This window comes from Mauremys mutica, chromosome 9, assembly GCF_020497125.1.
Source record: "Mauremys mutica isolate MM-2020 ecotype Southern chromosome 9, ASM2049712v1, whole genome shotgun sequence".
Lineage (NCBI taxonomy): Eukaryota > Metazoa > Chordata > Testudines > Geoemydidae > Mauremys > Mauremys mutica.
Window position 1 is genome coordinate 103,753,371 of NC_059080.1, and position 13,222 is coordinate 103,766,592.

At 41.8% G+C, this 13,222-nt stretch overlaps 1 protein-coding gene across 1 annotated transcript in view; it reads right to left on the bottom strand.

Moving 5' to 3' along the window:
- ATP13A3 (ATPase 13A3) overlaps nt 1-13,222 on the bottom strand; it is a 110,571-nt gene that overhangs the window by 58,171 nt on the left and 39,178 nt on the right. The window contains exons 2-5 of the mRNA XM_045030653.1: nt 6,851-6,947; nt 4,077-4,250; nt 2,604-2,774; nt 2,113-2,183 (exon numbers count right to left, since the gene is read on the bottom strand). Of these exons, the coding sequence (XP_044886588.1) occupies nt 2,113-2,183; nt 2,604-2,774; nt 4,077-4,250; nt 6,851-6,901 (467 nt within the window). The 5' untranslated portion in view covers nt 6,902-6,947. The remainder of the gene's footprint in view (nt 1-2,112; nt 2,184-2,603; nt 2,775-4,076; nt 4,251-6,850; nt 6,948-13,222) is intronic.

Sequence of the window (13,222 nt, forward strand, 5' to 3'; positions counted from 1 at the left end):
AGTGTGGTGAACCGGTGGTTAAGACTGCTCAAGTATGGTTAAGACAGCAGTTAAACCTTTGAGCTGTCTGAATCTCCCACTGTAGGAAGCTGCTGTTGGAAAGTGGAAAAATGGGACCATGTGTTCGTTTTGCCTTTCAGCATAAAAGGAAAAGCTTATCTGCAGGGCACTGGTAACTTTCTTCCTCAACCCTGATGCCCCATGTACTGCTACTGAACGAGGGAGGCGGTGGAGCTAATAACACTCGGGGAAAGCAGCTGGGGCTGTAACTCCATCTGGAAGCACTGTTAGGTCAACGATTTTCAGACCAATTTCATACCTCATTCTATTATTAACGAGAGACTTCCAGCTCCGAAGCAGGATTAATGTGGAATGGCCGGGGTACATTTATGGAGAGCTGGATAACTGGCCACTGGGGCGTAATCCCTCCCTCTGCTTTGGACCTGACTGAACAGCAATATAAGAGGTGAGTATTCCCCCACTGTGAGCTCTATATTGAATGGTTGCAAAAAAAAAAAAAAAGAGAAATGTCACTTAATGCTGGGCCTCTGAAACAGCTTGCATCCCCAGGCTTGCCTGCCTTTGGGAAATAAGTGAAGATCCCTCTTACCCTCCCAACATCTCTAATTTAGACTGCAGATCACTACAAAACAGTCACAAGTGACGTAGAGCACAGGAGATATGTAGAAGTAAATCAGAGTGGACTCACTCAAGAGCACACCATCCAGGAATCAAAAGTTATAGAAATATTCTCCTAACTTAACTGAGGCTTTGGCTACACTTGCATTTCAAAGCGCTAAGTGTAGTCAAAGCGCCAGCGCTGGGAGAAAACTCTCCCAGCGCTGTCCGTACTTCACCTCCCTGTGGGAAATAACGGACAGCGCTGGGAGCGCGGCTCCCAGCGCTGGGGCTTTGGCTATGGCTACATTAGCGCTTCAAAGCGCTGCCGCGGCAGCGCTTTGAATAGCTAAGTGTAGTCAAAGCCCCAGCGCTGGGAGAAAGCTCTCCCAGCGCTGTCCGTACTCCAGCTCCCTGTGGGGAATAACGGACAGCGCTGGGAGCCGCGCTCGCAGCGCTGGGGCTTTGACTACACTGGCGCTTTGTAGCGCCGCAATTTGCAGCGCTGCAGAGGGTGTTTTTTCACACCCTGCTGCAGCGCTGCAAATTTGCAAGTGTAGCCATACCCTTTGACTACACTGGCGCTTTGTAGCGCCGCAATTTGCAGCGCTGCAGAGGGTGTGTTTTCACACCCTGCTGCAGCGCTGCAAATTTGTAAGTGTAGCCAAGCCCTCAAAGTAAAGAGAAAATTACTCTTATCAGCTCCGTAGGGCACCAAAACAGAGTTATGGCTAAGGTGCTTACAACCAGATTCTGCTCAAAATACAATGTAAATAAAAAGTCTCAGAAGTGACAGGCCACAACGCTGTGATCCCAGGAAATGGAAGTCATTCAAAACAGTGGTTGAGAGAGTTTTGAGCACCTAGACACGTGATCCAGACAGAGGACCTAAGCTTACTCACATTTCACATGCGGAATTCTCACCAACTCCAGCTGTGCCTCAGGGCAGGATGGCTCAATATGGGCCAGGAAGGAGGAACACACATATAGTGGGGCACAGAACACGTCGGTAGGCTACACCCCTTCCCCAACAACAAACCAAACCTTCTTAGGATATGTCTACATTGCAGTTAAAAACTCATCGCTGGCCTGTGCCAGCTGACTTGGGCTCGCAGGACTGTTTAATTGCAGCGTAGATGTCCAGGCTCAACCAGAGCTGGAATGTCTACACTGCAATTAACCAGCCCCACAGCCCAATCCTGCAAGCCCAAGTCAGCTGGCACAGGCCAGCCCCAGGTGTCGACATACTCTTAGAGATGTGGTGTGCTAGTCGGTGGATTAACCAAGACCCCTCCTAGCAATCAAGAAAATCCTGAAGTTTATTGGGGAGATGGAAAAGGCTCAAACCAGAGAAAGATTCACAAGAAAACAGAACTGGAAAACAGTACTGGAATACTGTCATTTTTTATAAGCTTTTTGGGAACACAGTTATGGCTACCAAGAAAATATGCATACTTGCTCTGCAAGGCAAGGGTAAAAAAGAAGTATTCTTACTTTATGATGACAAAACTTTGGACTGCATCATTCCAGAAATACTTTACACTGTGGTGTGTGAAATAGCGAATCTGTAAGGCAAATACATGCAATTAGGTATTAAGCTGGCATCATTCAACACGGATTTTTGTTTAATTTAGTATCACTGTTAAAAATTTATAACAAAACTGAACTTGGCAGCTACACTGTAAGTTTTAAAAATGAAATACAAAATGTTTCCTGTGTGCTCTCTCTCCAATACTGACAATGTATTTTATACAAGATAGTTAACTTTTCAATAGTCTTATTCTTTCATTAATCCCACAATATACTGACGCACAAGATCTTTACACTTTGTGACTTAAAATATAAGAGCACATTTCCCTACCTCAACCAACTGGCCTCTTTGGTAGTCTAAGCAGGTCACATGTATTGTACTGTGTGTGCATAATATATATTCTTTTCATAGCTGCCTTGAAGATTAAGGATTCAGATACCACAGGTCCACTTACAGGAGAATATTTGTTCGGGTTGTTTCTATTCTCTTCAGCAGGGCTTTCACATGAATGACCACTATGGCCATTTGAAACTTTGCCTTCAATAGATTGCAGATTCTGTAATGGGTTGTCTCCCCGAGAAAGCACAATACGAATCTTTGCACAAAACCATATCCTGAATTCATCCTAACAAAGAAAAAAATTGTTACTAGAGAAACAAATAGCAGAATACTGTTTAATACCTTGTAAGGATGCATAGAAGTGAACCTAGGGACATCTTTCTTTTCTGTAATAAATACCAATGTCAGTTGGAAAACAAGCCAATTAGAAAGGTCCACATATACTTACAGAAATGAAAGACACCATGGGATTGATACCAAATTACCCCCAGGACAAGGTTTTACCACTCTAACTCCACATAACACTAGCAGAAAACTTTCAAAGCTCTGATGTGTGCTAGTGAACCCTCAGACTTAGTTTTGGAATCTTTCGGTTTTTATAAATAAATGGCATGGTATTTCTTTCATATATTCAACAATAATTTATTATTTCAGAGCACAAGGAGGATTGGTTTACGCTAAGTGGGGGGGTGTCACTGGTATAGGGGATAGGAAACACAGAAGGAATGGCATGAGTGAAATGACTGCATCCCTTAACTATTCATCTCCATGTTTTCCTATTTCTGAGCTATTCTGAAGTATAATATTTATTGTATAGAAATTTATAGCCTCAGCTCACGGTCATCCAAAACCTCGGTCTAATCAGTTCCTGAAATCTTCTATAACTCTAAAAGAAAACTAAGTAGGATATGACGAGTAAACTTTGGAGGAAGATAGTATTCTTTAGAAATTTACATACACAAATTAAATTCTACAATAATATTGCCTTAGCTAAAAAGGACACTGTCAAGATATTGCCTGTATATTTTTCATATATTTTGCCTGTACACCTACCTTATAATCATCCCTTCTTAAGAGTAAAATCAATTTCTTGATATTTCTTTTTCTCAACTATTTAATAGAGTTATGAATGCAAACAACGTGGAATAATGAGTGCATGACTATCAAACCTTTTGAAAAATCCTCTTAGCAAAGACGTTAAAAGTTTCACTGAATGCTACTTAGTTTCTATTTCTTATCTAGGCAATCACAAAATACTAAAGTATCAAAAGTCCTTACTAATAACAGCAAACGTCCTTTGGATATTCACTATTCTTCTCACACACAAAGCTACACAAGCAGAGTACAACCTTTTACAACCTTCATAGCAAATAGAGTATTTTTTCTGAAGTCCTCAAGATTTAATTTACCCCAAAGCTTCCTTCATGTTTTCAATTTGCTTACAACTGGCAAACTACCCCGTCATTTATTTATAAACTGTGATGCAAAGGAAGTAATATCACTAGGGTTACAAGCCTGAGAGCTGATAACTAACTTTTCTGTTTCAAACACTGCATTTACAAAACTAGAGCACAGTGTACAAACTTACAGTCGTTCTCAGTAGCACCACTTCACAGTCCTTAAGTGTAGTCCTTTTGCACGTTGCTCTCACACGCCACTCAGGCATCCAGTAGAGGAGAAGGAGGAGGAAGCCACCAGTACAAAGCACCCCTATAGCAACTAAAACTAGCTTCCAGTGGCACCGATTATAACCATAAATCTCCTGTACGGAAACAGGGAAACAAATAATGAACAAAGATATCCTTAATTGCTTTGGCTGGAAAATTCAGGAGTAACCTGTCACAAATGGTGGCAGATAAATGTGTATATTTCAAAGGTTTTTCCTCCTTTTCTTTGCTGGGGGAGGGTTCAAAGAAGTTTATTTACTATATTGTGGCAACAGCTTTTGTTCAGTCTGATACCCATAGAATCATTACAACCCACAGAAGTGCTACATACACACCAATTTAAAAACACTGCAATACAGAAACAGACTCCTCCCTGGACTGCTCCTGAGGCAGTTATGCAGGGAAACTTGCGTTACAATCTAACCTTTAGTTTTTAAGGACCCGGTTCTGGTCCATGGTTCTGAAGATGTAAGGGGATATGGCATACAAGCCTGCTCTACACCCCAACAACAGCTGGGAACAGTTTAGCATACTTCTTTCTGCTCACAATCAGACAACAAACACAAGTGGATAAAATTGATAATTTTTTGGAAAAAAAATTGATTTAAATCTTCTTTATTTTATTTAAATTATATAGTTTTTTAAATAAACCAGTTAAAATGAAATCTGAATTTAATATAAAATATGTTAAGACCTAAACTTATTATAATCTCTTGAAACAATAACAAAAATGCTGAATACATGAGCCTCTATCAAAATCTTTGAGTTAAAGACTGCTTTTCTATATAAAGAATCAGGGGTAAAACATCTAATTTTTAGGTCAAGCTTTATAAATAGGGCACTATAGGTCATGTATTGTAGTGAGGGCTTGTTTTGTTTAATAAGAATACATTTTATGCGCTGTTTTGGGTGTTTAATTACATTTCAGTTACCATCCTAATGCAACATGACACAAATCATGAGCAAAAGGTTAATTATCTATAAGATAGCATATCATTCACCATTTTCTAACATACTAAAATGTATAATTAATAATAATCTGAAAATATTAAGCTATATAATTACTTCAATAAATTTATATAGTTATAGTGTACCCTCCCAGACAGGGAACAAAAATGTGTAAAGGCTCTATTTAGCTGTAAAACAGCATGTTTTAACCATTATTATATGAACCAATGAAAAAGCATCTTCTTTAGAAAATAACAAGTACAAGTTGATTAAAATCGAGGACTTAAATCAACATTTTGCTGACAAATGGTTTTCATTCTCTGGGGAGGAAATAAAAAGGGGTAGTTGGGAATGGGAGGAAGGAATTAACTAAGTTACTCTTATTTCATCTTAAAATGTAATAACAGCCAAGCCTCTAATCGTAAGAAGGTACTTTTCACCCACATGATACTTGGGAACCTGTTGTTTTAGAAGTAGTGCAGCCCACTGTAACGTTTATGTACAGCTGGTGAAACACTAGCTTGAGACACAGCAAAAAAACATGCTCCAAAGACGGCAGTTACTGTGGCAACTGGAGAAAGTCCACTCACCTCCTAGTAGGATGCAATATGAAATATATTCAGAGTACTCTCTTGTTACAATGAAGAACAAACTACACAAAAATATGAAGTGCCTCTTAGGATAATAAATTAACAATCAAAGGTAAGTACCATCATTATCTGGGTTCAGCCTGGGGCACAAAAATTTGGCTGAGTGTTTCAATGCAGTAACACAAAGGAAACTTTCAGATGCTGAGCTGTATTTCCTCTGTCTCAGATTACAGGGAACAGATTTCCTGCTCTGACGTATCAGTGAAATGGAAGCTATCACTGAGACCCACCAGCATCATTCACATTTATGAAAATATTAACACTGAACAATATTTGCAAAATCTCTTTCTGAAACATCATTACACTCTAATTGCTAGAGCTCATTTATTTCTGTCAAAAGGTTTTTTGTTGTTTTTTTTTAAAGGGTTTTGGCCAGGACAGTCCCTTCCTGAAGCCCTGTCCCAGCCACCCTGACTTTTTTGGCAAAAATGGATGTTTGTCCCATTTATTCTTGCCAACTTGATCAGCTGGCCAGAGCACCTGGGACAGATGCTCACTTTGGTCACAATAGTTGGATATAGAGGAACATGCTGGGTGGGGGTTGAGCTACAATGCCAGCCCCGCGCACGGGGTGTGTGTGGGTGGAAACGGACGACGGCTCGGGCAAGCAGCAATGCCAGCCCAAGCCTTGCACGGGGAGCGGGCACGCTCGGGGGAGTGGCCCCTCACGAGGGGGGGGGGGAGGGAGGGATGGGTTAGCCCCACATGGTGTGCCATTTTCCCCATACCCATGGGACAGGAACTGCATCTGGGCGAGTGTGCCAAGGGCGTGCACAGAGGACAGCCAGGCCCACAGCTCTAGCCACACTCCAGACCACATGGGAGCAGGGCCAGGATTTGTTTTTATGAAACACTTCACTGCAATTTTCCTTTCAAAGGGTACACATGCAGTGGGACCGGTTAGATTTTTGGCTGTACAGATCTGCTTGGTTCTTCATACTCTTTTTAGGAGTTTGAATAAATGGAAATTTGTACCCCAAGGCTCATCCTCTGCGATTCCAGAAGGGGCTCATGAGGACTGTGCCTTAAGCAATATGCCCCAAACAGAAAAGCAACATTTTCTTCAATTTGTGAAACGAGACCATAAACCTGATTACCATCTCATCCTCCTCGCCTGTATTGACAATCTTCTTTTCTTCCTTTTCCATCTTTACTGAGATAAGGAAGTCCTCAACTTCAGATACCGGAAGACCTCTAGCAAGAGAAGTATTGAAAAAAAACTGTTGAAGCAATATTTTGACTACTGTGCACATGCATTAACTTTTGATGTATCACTGGCATAACGACATTCACAACATACATGTACATGAAATGCACTGACACATCCTGCTTTCATCTAACTCTTAACAGAATAGTAGATGTTGAAGTATTTTGCTGTTCAATGTACAGTAACTCCTCACTTAAAGTCGTCTTGCTTAACCGTTGTTTCGTTGCTGATTAATTAGGGAACATACTCATTTAAAGTTGTGCAATGCTCCACTCTTACGTTGTTTGGGTGCCTGCTTTCTCCACAGCTAGAAGCCTCCCTAGGCCCCCTCCACGCACCTCCCGCCCACCGCCGTCAGACCCTGCGGATCAGCACCTCCCCCTTCCCCCCCCACCTCCTGCCCTGGCAATCAGCTGGCTTGCAGCGTTTTGGAGGCAGAAGGGGGGGAGGGGCAAGGACTCGGCGCACAATCTCCCCCTGCCTCCCAAACACCGCAAGCCAGCGGATTGCCCCGGGCAGGAGCAAGGACTCAACGCCGCCTCCTCCCTCCCTCCCCTAACTGCATTTTTTATTATTATATTCCAACATCAAGACTAAAGCACCTCAGTAAATACACACACCATTATATATCCTTAGTCTGAACTGTATTTTTAGATTCTTATGGAGGTGGAGATGCACAGCTGGAGAGCAGTACCAAACAGAACACAAGAATTAGAAATTCTTACTAATTTGGGGGGGGGGGGAGGAGTATTGTGATAGCACCCAAGGGCCCCACTCAGGAGCAGGCCTAAACCACACTAGGTGCTGAACAAATGTACAGAACGACAGCCCCTGCCCAGACCACCCATTTCCAAACTCAAAAAAAGAGAAGAAGTGAATAACAAACAAAAGATAAGCAGAAAGTGGAGGGTGACCAGGGTAACAGTAATGTGGTCACACAGTTATGTGGGTTTATTACGTGCCCACACTGATGTTTCTGTCTCACTAGAAAGGTGCTCTCTTTTACAATTAAATATTAACTAGCCAATGGACTTTCATCCTAGCCATACCAGATGGACTGTTTCTTGCAGGGTACACACCAGACATCAAGAATTGAGAAGTGGTGGCCATAGGATTATTTCTGGCTTTTCGATGCACCTGTCAGGTATGGTCTACATAATACTTAGTCTTGTGAGTGCAAGGGATAGGACTAGATGACTTCTTGAAGTCCCTTCCAGTCCCATGATTCTAAGACAAAGGATAGCGTGGAAGAAACTGTAGAGCAGTGGTCTCCAACCTTTTTACGCCCAAGATCTGCTGGCATGTTTCTCATAACACAAGAACTAGGGGTCACCAAAATGAAATTAATAGGCAGCAGGTTTAAAACAAACAAACGCAGTCAACCTGTGGAACTCCTTGCCAAAGGATGTTGTGAAGGCCAAGACTATAACAACGTTCAAAGAAGAACTAGATAAATTAATGGAGGATAGGTCCATCAATGGCTATTAGCCAGGATGGGCAGGGATGGTGTTCCTAGCCTCTGTATGCCAGAAGCTGGGAATGAGCGACAGAGGATGGATCACTTGATGATTAACTGTTCTGTTCATTCCCTCTGGGACACCTGGCACTGGCCACTGTCGGCAGACAGGATACTGGGCTGGATGGACCTTTGGTCTGACCCAGTATGGCCATTCTTATCTCATACTCTACGTGAGTCAGCTCTAGAGGGGCATGGACACTTAGCAAATAGCTGAGAGACCCACTGGCAAACAGCAGAGGAATGAGGACACTCAGGCATCTTGCGTTCCCATGCCAGACTCTGGAGGGGAGTGTGCTCGAGTAGGTACAGACTCTTCTGCCCATTTCCTCCAAAGCGTGACCCTTTCTGCCCCATCCCCTCCAATCTGCCCCGTCCTTCTCTCACCCACCATCTCAGACTTCTCATCCTAGTCCCAGTCTCCTTGACCACCCATGCCCACTCCCTCCCAACCCCTCTGGCTCCTTGTTTCCAGTCTGCTTGGCCAGCCAGTCCCAGTTTCCCCTCTCCTGCACCTCATCTGACCTCTCTCCACCCCAGCCTCCAATTACTCCTGCCCACATTCCTCAGCCCCACTGGCTCCCCGTCTCCCTTCCCAGGACCTTTGTCCAACATCAGCATCCCTCACCCCAGGCTCCTTTTTCAGTCTCTCTGCACAGCCAGTCCCAGGTCTCTCCTTTCCAGCATTCAGACTCTTGTAAGATCTGTATCCCTCCCCTCCAACTCCTTTCCTCACCCCCCACGGGTTCCCAGTTCTCATCCAACCACTTCCCTCTCTCGCTCCCAGTCTGTCCCTCCACCCCACTAGCTCTCACCAATCCCCTGGCACTGCACTGCCCCCCCCCATCACTTCCTACCCCACTGCTTTCCACTTCTTGTCCCTTCTGCATTTGAATGAGGCAGCTTTTTCCTCCACACTGCCGGGGCAGGGGGCATGAGTAACAGGCGAGAGGCACCCTGCTCGCAGTTCTTGTGCACAGCCCCAGCCAGGGCTGCAATTGCAGTGAAAGTCAGCCCTAGGCTGGCGCATGTCCAACGAATATATAATCTTCAGAGACTATAGCTGCAAAGCACTAGCTCAAGGGTAGACAACCTACGGCACATGTGCCAAAGGCAGCACGTGAGCTGATTTTCAGTGGCACTCACACTGCCCGGGTCCTGGCCACTGGTCCGGGGGGCTCTGCATTTTAATTTAATTTTAAATGAAACTTCTTAAACATTTTAAAAACTTTATTTACTTTACATACAACAATAGTTTAGTTATATATTATAGACTTAGAGAAAGCGACCTTCTAAAAACGTTAAAATGTATGACTGGCACGTGAAACCTTAAATTAGAGTGAATAAATGAAGACTCAGCACACTGCTTCTGAAAGGTTACCAACTCATGCACTAGCAAGTCAAAACTGAGCATGTGTGAACTGCAGTGTTTCAAAGACTTATCACTTGGCCAAACTTGGGCAGATTTTCACGCGGAAGGCAAAAGGCATATATATCCCTGCCACAAAGGCTACCTCTCAGCCAAAATTCAAGTCACTGCTCCAAAGCATAAGGGTGCAAGAGCTTCTAAAGAAGGTCACTGGAATTTTTTAGTATGGACAAAACAACATGTTTTTCCCTAACTTCATTCTCAGAAATGACTGAACCATTTTAGCTGAAATATCAACCCAAATGGTTAAAGTTTGGCAAAGTTACAAATGACTGAAAACAGGGTGGAGGGAACCATTAGGAAGCATTAACTGGGAGTGCTTCCACCCCCACCTGTAATAGAACATGTATTATTGTTTCCTTAGGCCTTGATCCCTCTTGGAGAACTGTGCAGGCAGCCTATGTTCCAACACAGACAACCACCAAAGTCAACTGAGATCCAAATGGGTGCAGGAGTCCATCTGCAGGGAGCTCCTTGCAGGATCAGGTTCTTAGATAATAATACAAGAAATAAAGATTAAAAATTATTTCTATATTATCTTTTTTTAAATAAATATCACTTCTAGTCAGCTGAATAATTGTGTCAATGTCCTCCCACATTTGTTTGAACCGAGTAAGTAACCTCTACAATATGAGCTGTCACAGTTCCAATGGAAGCAGATCTCAACAAACAAGTTATTCAGAAAAATGTATTGATACCTAGTGTACTGTAGAGCTAGAGAGTCCCCATTTGTCTTCAAACTATGCTCTGGCACAATTCACTGACACGGCTGCACGAGGCAGGACGCTTAGAACACTGTGACGCTAAAATGATTTCTCCTTATAAAAATATTTGAATTTTAAAAATCCAGTTGGACTACTTTGGACATGCATTCTAGGTGTCTACATTGCTAAAAATGCTTCCAGTCATAGAAACACAAATACGACAAACTCAATTTCCCATTCCATTGCTAAACTGACATTTTTATATCACATGACAAACTAAAATCGAAGCATTGGTGTAAATTTCTATTACTCTAGTTTGACTTCACTTTTTTTTTTTTTTTTTAATTTCAAATGCACACCACTCCTCCATGGAGTACACAACTGTTACATGAAGTTCTCTCTAAAACCAGGTATTTGAGTTTATTAAAATTGTCACCTGTACGTTCTTCACTACACAGCAGATTAATTTTGAAGAGCCTTTTTAACTGAGGAAAATATCTTGGAAATTTTATTAGTAAAAACTGCCCTAAATTAATTAATGGTTTCTAACAAAATTCACAAACCTGACCATTGGATTAACAACACGTGTCAAATGCAAGTTTATGTACACACCACAGATAAATCACAAGATTTTTTTTTCAAATCAGTTTGTATAACCAGAAAAGTTTTTGGTGCCTAATGAATTATAGTTTATAGTAAAGTTCACAGCAATCATGAGAAAAGTGAGAAAAGATTTCCATTTATCATGCTGGAACTAACTTGTTCCATCCCTAAAAAATATAGGCATGTTACTCTGCTGCACTATCAGTATCCGTGCCTGAAGGCGGGAGTTCGATTCTTGATGAGAACAGGGAGCCAAAGCAAACTGTTGCCAGCACTGAGGGGCAGAAGAATAAATGGTACCGAGAAAGCACTGAGGGAGAGAGGAATAAATGGTATTTGATTATTCATATTTGCATATCTGTTTGCAAATCTGGATCAATTGACATTCTTAAACTGGGAATCATTCCACAAACCACATGGCACAGATAATCCAAGTGTATTTTATTATACTGCTAGGCATTCAAAAAAGTAACAAAAAAAGCGAAGTATGCTGATACACAGTTTTCATTTTGGTACTGAAAATCCTGTTTCAGAAATAAGGCTGTTACTTTAAAAATTAACACAAATATAACAAACTACTCCCTCATACAAGTTCTATCTTTCCTAATTCCAATATGCATATACCATGCTGTCTAGCCACCAGAACCCACAACAACAAATATATGCATTCCAATGTGAACACATGAACACACCCTCACCCTGTAAATATCAAAAAGTTGCTGCAATTTGCAAATTAAATGTTCAATTCTGCAAACCTTGTCTCATAGCTTTCATAAGTATCCCCAGTGGGACTCCTGAGTAAAAGCTACTCACAAGAATAAGAGTTTGCAGGATCAGGACACAACCTCAAATATTCAAACAGTTAGTACAAGTAGTGTGTCCTCAAAACTTTCCTATCATAAATTAATGTTAAGCAGATAAAATTCCTTCATCTCACCACTGCCAGCTGCTCTCCCCCTACATCTCCCCACCCTCTAGCTGGGCTCCAGACGAAGCAGCTCCTGGAATCTGAAGGCCCTCCAAAAGCAGGGAGTGGACGCTTTCTCTGCTCCCTGCTGCACAGCTAAGTCATAGAAATGAACAGAAACAGACACCTGCAAATAGCAGCAGTGGTAATGGATCCACCCCGCTCTTTGCCAATCGTGTCCCTGGTAAAGAGCAAGTCACTTTGGTCTTCAGGCAGCCATGGACCTGAGGAAAATGCCACGGTTCAGCTGGCTCTATCAACAGCATGGAGAAAGGAGTCAAGATTAGAAGGAAGGAGAATAAAGGAAAGCAGGGGGGAACAGGAAGAGTGGCCAAAAAAAAAGAAAAAGGAAGCTGAGGGAACCCAATAAAAGGCAGAATTAAGTAGAGAGAAAAAAGACATGAGAAACAAGATGGCAGATGTGAAGAGAAAGAGAGAGAAAGTGAAGAAAAAGCAAGTAGTGACAGTTTAATAGCAAGTGTATTTATATGTTTTACTTATTCTAAATGCATCACAGTGAATACAAATAGACACAAATTAAAAATTATATCAAATTGGTTTAAGTGCTTATGTCCCTAGCAGCTTGCCAGTATAGCCCTATGCTACAAAGTTGGGTATTGTTAAAAGCGTTCTAGCTGTAGTCAGCCATAATACAAAGAGTGTCTATATTCTCCTCCTGATATTCTCAATTCCTCATTTCAAACGTTAATTTGCACTACTGTGCAAATGAGGCAAAAGGCACAAATATACAAAATCTGTTAAAATTAACATTTCATGGTAATTTATCTCTCAAAAGCCTTTTTAAAGTCTAATGAGATTCCTGAGGACCATTATTAGACTATTTTCTTTGGTTCTGAAATCAACTTTTTAAGATTTTGTATACTTAGTAGAGAACATTTGTAACAATTTTGTATGGAAAGGATTTTAAGTGAACAATGCTGAACATTTGTCACAGGTATGAGTAAACCTAAATAAATAAATAAATAAAAGTTTCTGCTGAAAGCATGAGCTGTTGCCATAAATTAAAGAACTAGAAAAACCAA